The following is an 18,727-nucleotide window of genomic DNA, read 5'->3' as shown; positions in this document are numbered from 1 at the left end:
TTTGCTCGGAGAGTAATGAGTAAGCGGAATGGATTGCCAGAAACGGTTGTGAGTTCCCTGAGGGTGAATGGATTCAAAGAGAGGTATGATAGGATTTGTGTGTATGATGGTTTTTTTGGTCTCCCGCGATGCCTTCGGACTCCATGGAGATGCTATAAAAAAAAAATAATAATCATTATTGAACTTGTATTTAAACACTAAAGATGGCGCTTCACTTCCACGACTCTCACACATGGATATGTTTATTTGTGGAAATGTAATGTTTGTGAATATAGATATATGTAAAAAATGATCGAACTGATATTGTATTGGCATACATCTGATTACTACGTTCACTGATAAGAGAAGGTATGTGTAAATTTTACAACTGAATATTATAGAAGTTAATAATTGGTGGAGAGGGCTCAGAGGAGAGTGACTAAGTTGGTGAGTGGTGTAAAAAATTGCTCCCTACATTGATAGATTGAGAGCTTGTGGATTACAGAGGTTGGTTGATAGGCCGAGAAGAAGAGATATGATAGAAACATTTAAATTACTTAAAGGTTTTTATAAGATTGATGCAGGGGAAATGTTTCAGCTGTGTGATAGTGATGGAAGAACAAGAGATCATCCCTGGAAATTAAGGAAAAGTGTTTAAAATAAAGATCCAGGAGTATTCAATTCGGCGATGTCAAAATTATTTAAATTAAGGGGATATTAAATCCCACGTTATTTCAAAGCCGAATAAGGAACTTAAAGATAGAAATCTAATCTAAGAGTTTCACGCCGAATATAGAAACTATGTAAAGTTCGGCGAGTCCAAGCGTAAGCCAACACCTGGCAGTGCAAAGGTGAAGCAATTAGATTTCTATCTTTGAGTTCCTTATTCGGCTTTGAAATAATGTGGGATTTAATATCCCATTAATTTAAATAAAAAAAGGAAAATTGTGGTTAACAAGGGTGTGAGAACTAGATTTTTTTCTTGGAGAGTGGTGAATGAATAGAATGCATTGCCTGAATCAGTTGCGAGTGCTTCGTCTGTAAAGGAGTTAAAGAAGAGGTATGATAGATATTGTTTTGATAGCTTGGTCTCCTGCGGTGAGTCTTCTGACTCCATGGAGATACCCATATAATAATAATAATAATAATACCATTTACTGATGAACAGCAAGATTGCTGTTTAACAATAATGCTTTGGCATTGGGACATCTGCTGCTAATTGTTCCTGTGTGAAAAGGGCTCTCAGGTGACAGAATATTTTACTAGTTGTCACGAAAAAAAACAAAACTTGTAGCTATGAATTTGTCAAAGGTGCCAAACCTACCATTATATATATATATATATATCTATTTTTCTCAAAAGCAAGACACATATTTAAAATGCAGTGAAATCGTTCTATACCCGTTCAGAAGGAAAAAAAAAATCACATACAGAAACACAAGAAGCCAAGAATAAAAATGGTAATATCAACAACCAATAATGCACAATCAAACACCTCTGGTTGGCAAGCTGAAAAGCTAACCAGACCTGTTAATCACCAACACAACACCAACCTATGGAAACAAAAGATCAGAAATTTGAAAGAAAGAAACATGCAGACAAGTAAAAAATATAAATTATCATCATCATCATCAAATTCCTGACATGTACCCTCAAAGTGTGTACAGGAGATGATAGTACTGCATGAAAAATTTACATTATTACAAACTTCCTATCTACAATTTTCCTCCAAATCAGTCTGTTACTTGTCAAGACTCCAACATTATCAGATCTTATATTTCTTTCATCTAAAGCACTTTGTACCATATCAATCCACCTATATCTTGGTCTTCCTCTGGGTCATTTTCCTGCCAACCTGGCAGAGAAAACTTGTTTTGCTAATCTTTCCTTGCCCATTCTGTTTAAGTGACCATACCACCTGAGATTAACTCTGCTGATGCATTCCTGGATGCTGACAATGTCAAGTTCTTTACTAATATCCTCGTTTTTAATATGATATTACCATTGATGCCATCTGTTCACTCCTCTAATCTTTCTCAGAACTCTCATATCTGCGGTCTCTAGTCTTTGGTCAAGTGTTTTACTTCTGACCCACCTCTCAGATCCATAAGTTAAAACTGGTTTGAACACTGTCTTGTATACAGCTAATTTAGTTCTGACTAATTTCTCTTTTATTCCATATAAATTTATTCAATTGACTTCCTACCATACCAGCTTGGTTGATTCTGTTGTCTATTTCCATATTTAATTTACCATCTTCACTAAAAACCGTGCCTAAGTAGCTGAAATGTTTTACTTGTTCCACAGGTTCTACGTTCACAACACAGTTGACCTTTTCAACGATTCTACCTATTTTCATTATCTTTGTCTTTTTATTGCTGACCTTCATACCATAACTATTACAACAGCTATTCAATTTAGTCAGAGAATCTTGCAGATTTGTAGCGGATTTATTTAGAAGAATAACATATGGCCGCATAAAGCAAAGAGCTGACATTAACATCTCCAATTCTGATATCAGGTTTAATACCACTTTCCTTCATAATGTGATCCATATAGATAATGAATAACAGAGGGGATAATGTACATCCTTGTCTCACACCAGATTTAACATTAAACCATCTTCCTGTACTTCCTTCAATTCTAACTGCTGACTTACAACTCAAATAAAGACTAAGTATTGCTTGATATAATGCCCCATTGATACGATATAACTGTAGTGTTTTGAATAGCTTCTCTCTTGGCATCATGTCATATGCCTTTTCCAGATCGACAAAACTTAAATACAAATTTTTTTTATATTTCAATGCTTTCTCAACTGTTTGTCGTAAAGTGAAGATCTGATTCTAACAGCCTCTGTTTGGCCTGAATCCAGCTTGTTTTTCACAAAGCTTTTCTTCCCCAATTCTTTTCAACTGTTTCTCAAGTATACTGGCATATATCTTACCAGGAACACTCAGTAGGGATATACCTCTGTAATTCTCACATTCAGTTTTATTTTCCTTTTTATATATGAGTACTATGAGAGCTCTACTCCAATCATCGGGAATTCGTCCCTCTGTCCAGGCTTTCTGAACTATGCAGTGCAGCCACTGTAAGACTTTTATACCACCATACTTCAGCATTTCTGGTCGAATATCATTTACTCCTGCTGCCTTTGATGACTTTTTCTACTTCAAGTATAGATATGTATTCCTGACTGTTTGCCTGTGGAGTGTTTTTTACCACTGTGCTATCACGCTTGTTTCATTTAGCAATTTTTTGAAGTAATTACTCCATACTTCAAGGATATCTTTTTCTCGTGTTTTCATGTCACTTCTATCATCTTTAACTCCTTTTACAGCACTCTTTTCTCCATTTCTAAGCTTCTTCAACAACCTCCAGAATATCTTGCCACTTCTTGATATTTATTTTCTATATTCTTGCCAAAAGTCCTCCAATGACTTTTGCTTAGCTTGTTTTACACAGTGTTTAGCTTTCTTACATTTGTCTCTATATTCTCTAAGAGCACAAGCTGACTTATTTGCCAGGAACTTTTGATATGCTATCTTCTTTTCCTTCACTGCCTCTTTAACTTCCACTGTCCACCATGGAGTTCTGATTTTTCTATCCTTGCAGACAACCTCACCACATGCCTCTCTGGCTGAGTCACTCATGGTTTTCTTCAAGGCTTGCCACTGAATCTCCAAGGTCTGGTTACTGTTCTCAAACTCTTTCATTTTTTCGTCAATAATCTTTTTGTACTTTAGTCTACAGTTCACATCTGAGAGCTGCTCAGCTTTTATTATCTTTAAAACTTTCTTACATGTTATTCTTTTCAATATGAAAATGAATTTTATCTTGCTCAAGACTAAATAATGATCACTTCAGATTTCAAATCCTCTGTACACTCTGTTGTCCTGTACCAGGGAGAAAACATCACCATCAACAATAACATAGTCAATGAGACTTTTCTTATTCCTTGTCTCTTCTCTCCATGTGAATTTTTGCACATTTTTATGTTGGAACATGGCGTTACTAATAACCAGTCCATGTCCTGAGCAGAAATCCAACAGGTATTTGCCATTATTATTAGCTGTGCTCTCTTCTCCCAAAAATTTTCCCAAAATATTTTTGTATGTCTGACAATCATTTCGTATTCTGCTATTCAGATTCCCAACAAGGACCAACTTTTCCTTTTTCATTGTGTCAGTTGCTTTCTCTAAAGCATCAAAAAATTCCTCCATTTCTACCTTAGTAGAACCTTCTGTGGGACCATAGGCATAAATAAGTCTCATTGTCCAATTCCACATTCTGATATTTGCCCTCATCACTCTTCTTGAGACTGCCTGCCATTCAAGAAGATTAGCCTCGTGTTTTGTGTTGAATACTATGGCTACTCCTTCTTTTCCTTGATCGTCATTGCCTGAATATAACATTTTGTATTTTTTGCTCAGAAAGATCTCACCAGTTTTTGCCTTTTTTGTTTCAATCACCCCTATTATGGCAATCAGGTACTTATCTAATTCTTCAGTTAGCTCCATTTCTTTGCTATTCAGGCTTGTTATGTTGATAGTACCAATATTTAACTCTGGTGATGTTGTGTTGGGGTGTGCTTTCAGATTTGTTCCAGTAGCAGACTTTTCGCTGTTCAGTCTGGTTCCCTGGCGAAAACAACGGGGGACTTGTTTAACCGTGCGACACCCAGACGACTTGAAATTTTGTCATGTTGTACCATTATTTTTTATTTTGTTTTAACCAATAAGAATACAGTTTGTTCGGCTAAATCCCAAATCGCCAGCCCATCCTCATTCGTTCAGTATCCAGGTAGATACCCAACATGGTGCATCACAAGAAGTTGAGGATTGGACATTAGGTCAGAAGCCCTGGTTGATTCTCCACATTCCTTTCAAGGCTATGTGGAGGTCTCCTCTCAGTTATATAGCTTTGACCCTTAAGCACCCCATAATATAAATTATATAGATATTAATTTGTTAAACTTAAAAAGTCTGAACATTTACCAGAGAGTTTATGAGAATATAACCTTCATCATAGGAATTGCCTAGGATTGCACTAGTTAAAAGATGGACTGCCCAGGTGCGCATATAGTTGCCTTTTATTAGTAGTATTCCATGGCAATTGAAATACAATGGGATTTAGAGTGTGAGGACCGACTGCAACTATGTGAATTACAAACCGGGTAACAGGAGAAAGAGGGGGGGGGAGGAATGATATGATAGAGGTCTGTAAACTTCTGAATGGGTTAACGTTATAGGATATCTTATGAAAATTTTCATTATATGGATGGGGAGGGAATACGGAGGCATCCATGGAAGTTATTGTTCACAGTCAAGAAAGGGGTGAAGCTAAATTTTTCTCTCGCAGAGCAGCGAGTGAGTGGAATACTTTACCTTTAGTAGTAAGTGCATCTAGTGTGAATGGATTTAAGAGAAGGTATTACAGCCGGTTTTGATAATTTATAGCTTCTCTCAATGAGTCCTTGACTCCCTGGATGTCTCAGATTATAATAATAATCATAGTTATAATAATTTAATAGCTATAATAATAATATAATATAATTGTTGAGTTTTTTCACTTGGTTATACTATAAATTAAAGATGCCAATAAATTCCTTTATCGAAGTGTAAGCCAAGAAAGTTTGCATGTGAAATCACTTCACAACTGGGCTATTTGTATATAGCAGGTAATGTCTCTGCATCAATTGCCTTAGTGCACCATAATGCAATGCAGATGTCCTTACAGACATGTATACTGCTATGCATTATGGTAAGGGCCACTACAGATCTGTTTTAACCTTTATTGAGGTCTCAACAGTTGGAGCCAGACTCAGAAGTCATACCAAGGTTGAAATAATGCAGAAATATTATTTCCATATACAAGTTGCCAAAAGGGTATCACACCTTATTACTAAAATACTCTGGATTAGAGATAGATGTTGAAAGTTTTTTCACTTGGTTATACTATAAATTAAAGATGCTAAGAAATTATATTCTTGATTTTATACTTTATCCATAATGCTATGCATTATGGGAAGGGCCACTGCCCAGACCAGTTTTGACTTTTACCTTTTGGCTACTTGTGTATGGAAATGAGACTTCTGCATTACTTCAACCTTGGCATCACTTCTAGATGTGGCTCCCACTGATGATATCTCAATAAATGTTGAAAAACCGGTCCGAGTAATGGCCCTTCCCATAATGCAAAGCATTATACATGTCTGCAAGGATTTGCGCATTCCATTATGGGATACTAAGCCAATTGATGTGAAGCCATTAGCTTCTATATACAAGAAGCCCATTTGTGAAGTGACTTCACACGCAGACTTTGTTTGCTTACACTTGGATAAAGGATGAGACCAAGAATATAATTCCTTAACATCTTTAATTTGTAATATAAATATATTTTATAACTATACTATAATTATTACATTATAATATAACAAAGGCTCTTCTTTTCATTAATTTATTTATCACCTACTGAGAATTTATTTATTTATAATATAACTTTATACCAAAATGAAATATCCAATACTAGAAATGCAAGCACCAACAAGCAAGCATCTCTGGCTTGCAGCTTTTGGCAGTTGACCTGACCATTTTAGCAAAACAAAACATTTTAGCATAAAATAAAACAAAAAAATAGTCAGAAATAAGAAAATGCTAATACAAGAAATACATGCACCAAAAAAACACAAACGCATACCTAACACCTCTAGCTTGTAGCTCTTGAAAAAACACACTAACAATAACAGCTATTCATCTTAAAAATTAATAAACTCGAACTGCTAATTACAAAAAAAGACATCTTAAGAAACATTGAAAAATGTGCAAATGACATAATCTTTTAAAAAACAAAAAAAATCCTAATTAAACGAAATACCACCACTGCAAACAAAATCATTCTCAAAAAAGTACATGAAACCCTTCATGAAAAAAATTAACTAAGTACCATTCCGAACAAAAAAAGGCACGCCCTCCGGTAATGGAAATCACTAATAATGTGACTTCCAGTGATGTCAGTCATGTGACTCATTGATTTCTGAAATTAGAGATGCCAAAAAAATTACATTCTTGGTTTAATCCTTTATTCAAGTGTAGCAAACAAAGTTTGTTTGTGAAGTATATTCATGACTGGGCTACTTGTATATAGAAGCTAATGACTCCACATTAATTGCCTTAGTATCCCATAATGCAAAGCCATCCACCTTTCAGACATATATAATGCTATGCATTATGGGAAAGGGTACTACCTAGATGTCCAAGGGGGGGGGGTGCTTTTCATTATGGGATACTAAGGCAATTGATGTAAAGTCATTAGCCTCTATGTACAAGTAGCCCATTCGTGAAGATACTTTACACTCAAACTTTGCTTACACTTGGATCAAGGATTGAACAAAGAATATCATTTTTGGCATCTTTAATTTTTAGTCTAATTGAGTGTAAAAACTTTAACATCTCTGTTACAGAGTATTTGAATAATAAGATAATACACCTTTCTTATATATTTATGGAATATCCATAAATATAGAATAACTCATATGCCACAGTAAATATGTATGTGTATACATATTTCCTGTGTAAGTATAAGTAGAGGGATTCCATTTTAAGTATGTGCACTACTGTTTTATTAATTCAATTCCTATTGTTGTTCGATAATTGTACTGATGATGTATTCTGATACATAAGCTTAAATATTTACATGATATAAAAGTTATTCTATAGTTAGGTGTACACCTTTTCATTACTTGTATATGGGAAATAGATGACTTCTGCATTACTTCAATCTTGGTATCACTTTTGGATCTGGCTCCCACATATCACATTTATAAATTCATCTATGGTATCTTCCTGGAAATTAGAGAGAGAGAGAGAGGCATTGCTTGGTGATGGGCTTTTGCCTGTCACTGAGTGAAGCCACTGCTGAGTTTCCTGTACCTGAGTAATTCAGTTCTGGAATGATGAGAGTTTAGTAATGATCCTTTAGGATCATTACTAAACTCATCACTTTATACTAAACTCATTACTCATTATTACTTAACTCATTACTAATGAGTCATTAAAGATCATTACTAAACTCATCTCATAATGATCCTAAAGGATCATTACTAAACTCATCACTAAGTGAGATTAAGGGTGATCTTGTTGAACACTCAGAGTTTTTGGAGTGCACTTTAACATACTTTGGATATTCATCACAAGGTGGTCTTGTGGCTGCCCTGGTGGATGTCTTCCCAAAGATATGAGTGACTCTGCTCTGTGGTTTTCAAAATTTTCCAAAAACTCAGGTGATCACTAGGTCACTTGTTGAAATTAGAGGATCACCCGAGTTCTTGGAAAATTAACTTTTCTTATATATTGGGAAGTCTGCTGAAGTGGTCTTGTTGTTGCCTCAGTTGATACTTTTCCCTGAGATGTGAGTGGCTCTTCTTGGTGGTAGGGTGAGCCTGCTGCTGAGTAGAGCCACCACTGAGGGTTCTGTTTGGTGGTGGAGTGGGCTTGTCACTGAGTAGAACAATTGATGAGTAATGAGCTAAATGATCGGATTAGTTGATCTGAAGGATTGGTTGAGTTTTTGAAGATCCTCCCCCCCCACTTGAATATGTAATATTCATCTTTGGGCTTGCTTGCTTTCTGGCAAGTAGAGGTGCTCAATGAGGAAGAAGGGTTCTGCTTGTCTTTGGGATCCACAGAACTGCTCAGTGAGAGTGGTTTTGCTTGGGCTTGAGAAAATCCACCACTGAGTAAAAAGTTCAATGATCCTTTATGTCATTCATTGATTGGGTGATCTGAGGGATCACCTGAGTTTTTGGAGAAATCCCACACTTGAACAGTAATAATGTTTGTCTTTGGGTTTGTTTGGGAGGAGACTCATTCTATTTGCTGTTGGGTTTTTGCCTGTCACTGAGTGGAGCTATAGCTGAGTTCTGTCCTGGAGAAATTCAGATCAGGAGTGATGAGTTTGTTAGTGATTCTTTATGGTGACTCATTGGGATTTAGAGTGATTTTGTAGATCACTCAGAATTTTTGGAGAGACATACCTGCACTTTAAACATACCTCAATAAGGTCAAAACTGGTCTTAGTAGTAGCCCTTCCCATAATGCATAGCATTATACATGTCCAAAGGGGGGGGTTGCATTATGGGATAGTAAGGCAGTTGATATTTAATTGATAATAACAGATTTACCATTGTCTGAGTTTGTATGACAGTATTATCAGAACGGCTGAAGTTATTATAAATACTTCAGCCTTTCTGATAATACTGTCATACAAACTCAGACAATGGTAAATCTGTTATTTCTAATACAGTCTTCTCACAGTTCTTTAAGTTCCAAATACGACAAAAATTGCAGTAACACTTCCTCACAAACAAACACTTTTAAATTTACACTTCAGCTAATTTTCACCAATAGTTACTGTTAGTATAGGGAAATTCTAGGATGAAACTCACACACTTCTCTGTATAGGAATATTAATGGTTGGAATAATCTTACCAATAATCTTCTATCTTCATCTACTTATACATATACACTTTTTATAACTGTAAACACTTTAAACATTAAACAGCACTCATTAAATAAATTCTTCTAAGCAATAACTGAATTAATCATCGGTCACAATACACATAAACAAACGTTGCATAAAGTACTACTGATCTCTCATGAAATAAGGCAACACACAATAATTCTTAACTTGAGATTTTATATGTACAGTTGTTCATTCCTCCTGCATTCAAATAATTCTTTAGGCACTATAATTCTAAACACAGCTAACGGTAAACTTCAACTTTACAGCCTCTACTATAGTAACTCCGTGCTTTATTTCAAGATTCTGTGTGTCCTTGACAGGTCGGCCCTGAAATTAAATCTCAATTCAAGTATTGCTAGTCTATTTAGTAGTCACTTAGCTGTCTTCCGTAGCTACAATTGTTATTCTACAACTTATTAGCTAACCGCCTCTCGACTAGTAGGCTTTATTTAGCTGCTTGAGTGACTTGCCGACTTACTATTATCGCACTGTGATTCCCGAATGCTCCGATTCCAACCTAATGCCAATCCTCTCCTTTCTTTCTCTCTCTTAATCTATCTAATCTCTCTATATTTTCAGCATTCTTCCCCTTTTATATCCATTCTTCCCTCCTAAATTATTCTTCCCGCCTAAATTAGAGAAATCTCGTGATTTCTCTCTAAAACTCTTTTCAATAAACCTTCTCCTCACGTGGTGTTCCAAAACATGCTCGCTCACTTACATGCGTCTCCATGACAACAAAACAATAAAATTGAGCTATTGCATAACGTTAAACTTCTACCAACAGGAATAAATAGAGAATATTTACATTTCAATTAATGCGCAGGTAAAATATCAAATACAAATTCTTATAATATTAACATAGTAATAAATAAAATAGCTTAATAATATTTAATACAGCTTTTCATTATTAATACATATATCTTTGATTAAATAATTAAATATTAAATAAGGTTAAAGGTAGTTATATGAATATTAAATTATAAACAAGTGAATTACATTAAATAATATTTACGAGTCTAGCCTATGTGATGGAAGATCATGTTGGATTCTGAACCAAATAATAATTACTCTAATCTCTACATAATCAGAATCCAACACAATTAAAAATCAGAAAGCGGTCATTTTTCTGCCAATTTTTTGGGTGAGGGTGATTTGCTGGATCGAATTCATCATTTATTTGAAAAATAATGATGAATTTACACAAACGAAATAGCCGATACATGCCGTTGGCAACTTTTCTCGGCTGAAAGAAAATAGGCACAAGATTGTCTAGCATCTATATTCGGTTGTATTTATATGTGAAACCAAAATTCAAAATCAATTTTGGTGCAATAAACAAAAGACGTGTCACAGACGTCTTTGTATGTTAAGGGGTTAAATTATAGTCTAACCATATAATAAATTTAGTTTAATCCTTTATCCAAGTGTGAGCAAACAAAGTTTGCGCCTGAAAGTATCTTCAGGACTGAGGTAAGGTGGTACACACCAGGGCAACTCATTGCAAAGGTGGAGCAAGCTACCTATACTCCTGTCTCAGTATCTCCTATAATGCAAAACACATCTCCTTGCGGATATGTCTAATGTTATGCATTAAGGGAAGGGCCACTACCCAGACTAGTTTCGACCTTTATTGAGGTCTCTTCAGTGGGAGCCAGGCCCAAGCTGAGATACCAGGCAGAAGCATTCGCAGGTCATCTCTACCTATAGAAGTTGCCAAATGGTGTGCCACCCATTTTTAATAAATTACTCTGGATTTAGAGAAAGATGTTGAAAGTTTATTTTTCACTTGGTTAGAATATAATAAATTTAGATAAAGGATAAAGGATTAAACTAAATTTATTATATTCTAACCAAGTGAAAAATAAACTTTCAATATAGTCTAACCAAGTGACAAAAACTTTCAACACATTGATTTCTCAGCTGCTGAAAAGTAGTAGCTTTTGTAAAGTAATACCTTGATGACCCTTTTCTGTAGTAAGACACATGTACACATGTAAATTATAAATTTACATGTGTACTGCAGTAAAAATGATTTATTTTGCAAATATTTTGTCCTACATATAATAACACATCAATGTGAGTGAAGAATAACAGTGAGGAATTTGAACAATAGAAAACTCTTAATAGTTCGTGCACACTACATTAGAATCTTCCTCTATAGATGCAGCCACACACTCAGTTTAAAAACACTATTTAGCTGAAAATAATAATTAAAATAAAATTTAAATAAAATACAACCTATTTAATACAATTGAGCATAATAATTTCCCAAACTTTAGGAGTGGTAAGGGATTCATTACAATTAAGGTTCAGTTGACAAAGTATTGTTTCAGCACTTTCTTTGAATAAATGTTCATATTTGTACATAGACCTATGTACAGTTTGATGTTTTGCCATTGGATCCCATGGCTAGTGTTTTCAATTCCCCATTGTGTCAGGCAAGATTTATGAGGTTTGATAAGCCAGATTTGGTCCTGGTTATAAAATAAATTTACGGCTTACATGTGTAGTAAAAATTATATACAATTTTATTTAAAAACTGCAGTATATTTCATCCAATGTTATGTGGACTTCCATCTAATATAATCGTAAAATTAATGTCTTACTAAGAGATAGACCAACATGCAGTGTTATCAGTAGGTATCCAACAAAAAGTCAAATCAACGAATTCAACAAATTATAAGACAACGTACAATCATGGGATGTCATTACTGTTGAGAAACTATGAATTCACCATGCTTCTCCACCTTGTCTCTATGGTCTTCCAAAAATACATAAGAATGCCAACACCCTATAGTGGACTGTATTGGATTTCCCACTTACTACCTTGCAAAACATCTCTTTTGTCATCTTTGAAATATCACTGGCCATACCAGTTCATATATATCAAAAACAATCTTCACTTTAAAGACAAAATAAAAGATCTGCATTTGTCTAATAATGAGATTATGTTTTTTTCTTTTGAAGTAGTCTCACTTTTCACGAACATCCCACTACTCTTTGGTTTTTAGAATCTGATTTCCCAGAGGATATTATTAACCTATTTAAATTCACCATCAATGCAGGCTATTTTTAGTGGAATAATTAGTTGTTCAAGCAAATATAAGGAATAGCAATGGATAGTCGTATCTCACAAGCCTTAGCAGATTATTTTATGGAACATCTAGAAAAAGGAATCTTTAATTACATAAGCAAAGTGGATATTAGATCCAGCATTATTTCAAAGCTGAATGTAGAAACTATGAAAGTTTCATAATTGATTAGAGAGCTTGTGAGAATACATTCCTCGGACTCTTATATTCCCTTTTCCTTGTATATGGTTATGTTTTGTTGATGATATATTCACAATCCGGTCCCAAACTGATTCAGAATTACTTTAGTTCTTAGAGAAAATAAACTCATACTCCCATATCAAGTTCACTATTGAATGCAAGTCCAATAACCAGCGATCAATTTTTGGTTATCTTCTTAATTATTTGTAATCCTACAAGTCATGTTGAATTTTCAGTTTATCTTAAGCCAAGCTTTACTGGTATGTGTATTCACTCATCCTCCCACCATCATCAGGAGTCTTATACATAGAGCTCATATGATCTTCTCTTCTGATCCCTTTTGTTAGATGAACTAAATTAAAAGCAATCTGGTATGTAATGGATACAACAAAATTACCATTCAAATTCTTGATAATTATCATCCTTCCACCAGACTACAATCTGATGTGAAAAGAATTTCAATACCCTACTGTAAAGGAACCTTGGGACAAGTAGCAAGGATTCTTCGAAAATTCAATTTATACATTTCCCTCAAACCAGCTGAGAAACTGTCTTCCTTTCTACCATCCACAAAGGGTACATTACCAACCACCTCTTTCTTTACCAGGTGTCTTTGTAGTATACATCTCATGCCATCTTTGTTATTTTGAACAGCTGGTCAGTCTGTTCAAAATAACATTGGACAGATGACCCGCATTGATTAGAATTGAAACACATCAAGACTATATTAGATTTTTGGAATCCGACAAGTTTGACCTTGCTTTGCACATTATTGACACCAGGCACAGAGTTCTTTGAAATCAGACTAAACTTCTTCATTCCAGCATGTTCAAATTCAATCTTTTTTTTTTTTTCCCTAGAAGCATGTGAAACCCTACGAAATTGTCTGAACCTGAACTATTGAGACTTCATGCTGATATCAAAGTTTTGGGAAGTGATCACTATTATCTGTTCATAAGTTTTTTTGTTTTTTTTTAATCTATGCAACTTTTTAAAATTGTTCCTTTGAACTCTAATAGTGTAATATTATGTACTTCAGCAGCGACTGAGACATGCTCATATGCACATGAATTGTGACTTATTATTGTGATTCATCTTTTGAATGTAGCCAATGGTCTCTGAACACCAATGGTTTCTGAACACCTGGACCATTAAAAGTATTAATGGTCCTGGTGTTCAGAAATACATTTATCGACTGATATTCCTGTTTGTCTACAGTAAGAAGTTACGTGAACGTGATACTTGGTGTACACTAGGTAGCATCAGTGATGAAAAAGCTTGTCCAGCGGAGAAGCTAATAGATTGTGAATTTGGTTGGCAGGGTTTCAAGGTAGTGATGAGTTTGTTCTACATTTGATGATATTTTAAATGAAATGGCCAGCACACCATCATGTTGCTGGCTTGCCTTGCATATCACAGGTTTTTTTTTTTTTTTTTTTGCTCATTTTGTTTATTTTTAGGTCTTTTGAACTAATAATTTGTTTAATTAATTTTTTATGATTGGTTTTATTCATTTTTTTTATTTTTTTATTACATACTATCTCAGTTCTGGTCAAGTCCTGTTCCAAGTAATATGTCATTCTTACCTTCAAAAAATGCACATAGGCATGTCAAATTAATAATCCCTCTTTAATATAATCCCATTTAATTATTTCTTTGACCTAGTTAGATAAAAGAGGCTGCACCATATATAGCCTTGCTTTTTTCAGTTTTAATAAACTTTAAAAATTATTTTGGCAGTTTCATCATTAATGTATTTTATATATAAACTTTAAATATAAAAAATTCGTTCACTGTTTTTTTTTTTGTGTGTTTTTTTTCCAGAAAATTATAAAATGGCCTGTTTTTCTGTCAAATTCCCACAGACCATATGTAAAGATATTTTTCAGAAAAGCAGCTTCCGAAGATGTTTAATTCAGGGTAATAATAATAATAATGCATATGATGTGATTGTAGTTGGAGGTGGACATGCTGGAACAGAGGCTGCAGCAGGTTCAGCAAGAATGGGATGTAAAACAATATTACTCACTCATAAAATTGAAACAGTTGGTAAGTAGGAAATAAATGGTCTTTTGAATGAATAATTTTGTTATTTTTATAATTAAAATTTTAACTGAACATATGCCCCCCCCCCACACCTAGCATTGATTTGTTTAGGTTCTTGTACCTCCTGCATGTGTATGTGAGGGGGGGGATAAAAAATCACCACCAGATCACATATGGTTTCCTTTAAGTAGGTGTATTCCAGAAAAAAAAAAAAATGCTCTTTTCATGTACTAGAAATACTACATACTCTAAAAATAGTAGAAAATTATAAAAAAAATTATTAATATTTAGAAGAGTATTTTTATCCACTTTAATCCACAGAAACCTCTTCATTGTCTCTGCACTCTTTCCAATATATCCTCACCTTCACAAAAACATGGTAACCAAATCTTTTCATCATAAACTATCTCTGGACTGATCCTGCCCTTATACAAGGGAAACATAATCTACTTGTCAATGTCCTCTGCATCATTGCCATAATCCAAATTGATGTGTTGACAGTTTTATTATTATGATCCATATTCCTATTAGTTCTGTATCCTTATTTTGCAGAAATCTCATCATCATAATCATTAAATTCCTAAATAATAAATTTAGTTTAATCCTTTATCGAAGTGTGAGCAAGCAAAGCTTGCACCTGAAAATATCTTCAGGACTGGGGTAAGGTAGTACAACACCGGGAAACTCGTAGCAAAGGTGGAGCAAGATACCATCACTCTTATTCCAGTATCTCTTATAATGCAAAACACATCTCCTTGCGGATATGTATAATGTTATGCATTAAGGGAAGGGCCACTACCCAGACTAGTTTCGACCTTTATTGAGGTCTCTTCAGTGGGAGCCAGGCCCAGAGGTGGAGATACCAAGCAGAAGCAATAGCGAGGTCATCTTTACCTATAGGAGTTGCCAAAAGGCATGCCACCTTTTTATTAAATTACTCTGGATTTAGAGAAAGATGTTGAAAGTTTATTTTTCACTTAGTTAGACTATAATAAATTTAGTTTAATCCTTTATCCAAGTGTGAGCAAACAAAGTTTGCGCCTGAAAATATCTTCAGAACTGGGGTAAGTTAGTACAAAACTGGGCAACTCGTAGCAAAGGTGGAGCAAGCATTATGGGAGATACTGGGATAGGAGTGATGGTAGCTTGCTCCACCTTTGCTGCGAGTTTCCTGGTGTTGTACTACCTTACCCCAGTCCTGAAGATATTTTCAGGTGCAAACTTTGTTTGCTCACACTTGGATAAAGGATTAAACTAAATTTATTATAGTCTAACCAAATGAAAAATATACTTTCAAAAATAAATTCCTAAATGTACCCTCGGGGAAGGGGGAGGGATACAAGATATCATGATAGTACTACATGAAAATGTTACATCATTACTAATTTCCTATTCACAATTTTCTTCCAAATGAATCTGTTATTTTCTACAGACTCCAGCATTATCAGATCTTATATTTCTTATGCAGTAAAAAGTGCCTTTGAAGGCACTTTTCACTGCATTAATTCACCTAGATCTTGGTCTAGGGGTGCTTAAGGGTCAAAGCTGTATAACTGAGAGGAGATATGGCCTTAAAAGGAATGCAGAGAACCAACCCGGGCTTCTGACCTAATGTCCAATCCTCACCTTCTCGTGGTGCACCATGTTGGGTATCTACCTGGATACTGAATGAACGAGGATGGGCTGGAAATTTAGGATTTATCTGAACAAATTGTATTCTTATTGGCTTAAAGCAATATACAAAATGATGGTACAACATGACAAAATTTCATGCCGGCTGGGGTGTCGCCCGGTTAAACAAGGCACCCGTTGTTTTCGCCAGGGAACCAGGGCGAACAGCAAAAAGTCAGCTACTGGAACAAATTTGAAAGCACACCCCAACTCAACATCACCAGAGTTGAAGATCAGTACTATCAATATAAGAAGCCTGAATGGCAAAGAAATGGAGCTAGCTGAGAAATTAGATAAGTACCAGATCGACATAATAGGGGTGACTGAAACAAAAAATTCCAAAACTGGTGAGATCTTTCTGAACAATAAATATAAAATGTTATATTCAGGCAATGACAATCAAGGAAAAGAAGAAGTAGCCATAGTATTCAACACAAAATACAAGGCTCATCTTCTTGAATGGCAGGCAGTGTCGAGTAGAGTGATTTGGACAAATATCAGAATGGGGAACTGGACAATGAGACTTATTTGTGCCTATAGTCCTACAGAAGGTTCTACTAACGTAGAAGTGGAGGAATTTTTTGATGCTTTAGAGAAAGCATCTGACACAATGAAAAAGGAAAAGTTGGTCCTTGTTGGGGATCTAAATAGCAAAGTAGGAAATGATTGTCCAACATACAAAAATATTTTGGAAAAATTTGGAGAAAAGAGCAAAGCTAATAATAATGGCAAATACCTATTGGATTTCTGCTCAATACATGGACTCAACATAAAAATGTGCACAAATTCACATGGAGAGAAGAAGCAAGGAATATGAAAAGTCACATTGCCTATTGTTGTGTCGTCCTACCTAGCTAACTGTTACATTTATGTTGGTTATTTATTTTTATCTTTACCTCTTTAATTTCCATTTGTACTTGGTTAGTTGTTCATTGATGCTCATCTGATTATAAAGAAATTTATATTATACTGCACCACGCTATATTCAGATTGGTCTAAATAATATAGAGGAATCAATCATCAACTAAACTTATATTATCACTTTATTTTCAGGCCGAGGTTATTACTAGTATCTAAGGCTTCCGCAAAGGTCCGAATAATTTTATGGAGCGGTGTAATGAAAGAAAATCAGGCAAACACCAAGTTTAACTCAACAAAAGAAAACATTTAATGTGGAAAAGTACAACATATACATTTAAGTATATCTATCTGCAAAAGGTTATCCAATCAAAATATTATAAGAATTCACATTCATACATTAATAACTTCTCAATTAGGTTTGAGAATCATGACTAATGTTAACAATTGTTAATTCACAAAGCATTAGTATTTCTCTGACATATTTCACTCTAACCAATTGGATGAATCATATCATAAATATATTAGCTCAGTTTAAAGTATTCATAATAATTACAATCCATAAATTATCAAACATTCGTTTATCAGCTCTTTATGTTCAGTCAATCAAGTTGAAAATAGTTCTTAAAAGTTCGACCTTCCAGATGTTACAATAATTAATCTTATGACAGGCTACACTTTATTCTTTTTCAGTCAGCTAACATTTAATAGAACAACACGACGCTCATTATTTTGAGGGGAAAGTACTTCAGTACATCTAACATTCGACCGTTAATCGACATAACACCACAGCTAAGGTTAAAATATATCCGACGGAGTTAACAGTTATAGCTTCACAGGTTACAGAAAGGACAACTCTTACCGGGTTACTGCTTCTACATATCGAATTCGCAAAGGCACATTTGAAATTCTTGTAGACTTTTACTTTATGGCTACACAATTCTAAAGAAATCTTGCACTATAATAACTGAATTATAGACACAGAAATATACAAGTCTTGATGCACTAGGTTTCAGTTATCTACTAATTCCTTATTTTCTTCATGTACTATATTAACTTCGGTTCTGCACTATTCTTCCACAAACCACTTGGAAAATATTGTAGTATCAGAACTCCCATAGAAGTCATTCACAATGTCTATTAATTCCCGGTCTTTTCTTAGTCGATTTACGGCATATATCAACTCCCCCTTCTGTTACACGCAATTGATCTCTCTGCTGTCTCTAAAGCTTCTCCTTTACTTACTTTCATTTTTCAGTCAGCTATGTTCCTTCTTCCTGCCAAAATCCAGTTCTAAACAGTTCAGCTTATATCCACTGGCTTCTCTGTTTATACACAGTAGCTTACATTCTCAGCACGAGCTAACTAAAATA

At 34.7% G+C, this 18,727-nt stretch overlaps 1 protein-coding gene across 1 annotated transcript in view; it reads left to right on the top strand.

Annotated features, from left to right (window-relative positions):
- The first annotated feature begins 210 nt into the window (after positions 1-210).
- The window catches only part of LOC150107790 (5-taurinomethyluridine-[tRNA] synthase subunit MTO1, mitochondrial), a 309,050-nt gene continuing 290,533 nt past the window's right edge, over positions 211-18,727 (top strand). Inside the window, exons 1-2 of the mRNA XM_090391541.1 lie at positions 211-348; positions 14,604-14,828. Of these exons, the coding sequence (XP_090247667.1) occupies positions 14,615-14,828 (214 nt within the window). The 5' untranslated portion in view covers positions 211-348; positions 14,604-14,614. The remainder of the gene's footprint in view (positions 349-14,603; positions 14,829-18,727) is intronic.

Source organism: Typopeltis vanoorti, chromosome 4, assembly GCF_054136105.1.
Source record: "Typopeltis vanoorti isolate ZY-2024b chromosome 4, IOZ_Tvanoo_1.0, whole genome shotgun sequence".
In the NCBI taxonomy this organism is placed as follows: domain Eukaryota; kingdom Metazoa; phylum Arthropoda; class Arachnida; order Uropygi; family Thelyphonidae; genus Typopeltis; species Typopeltis vanoorti.
This window is presented reverse-complemented; position numbering and strand designations above follow the sequence as displayed.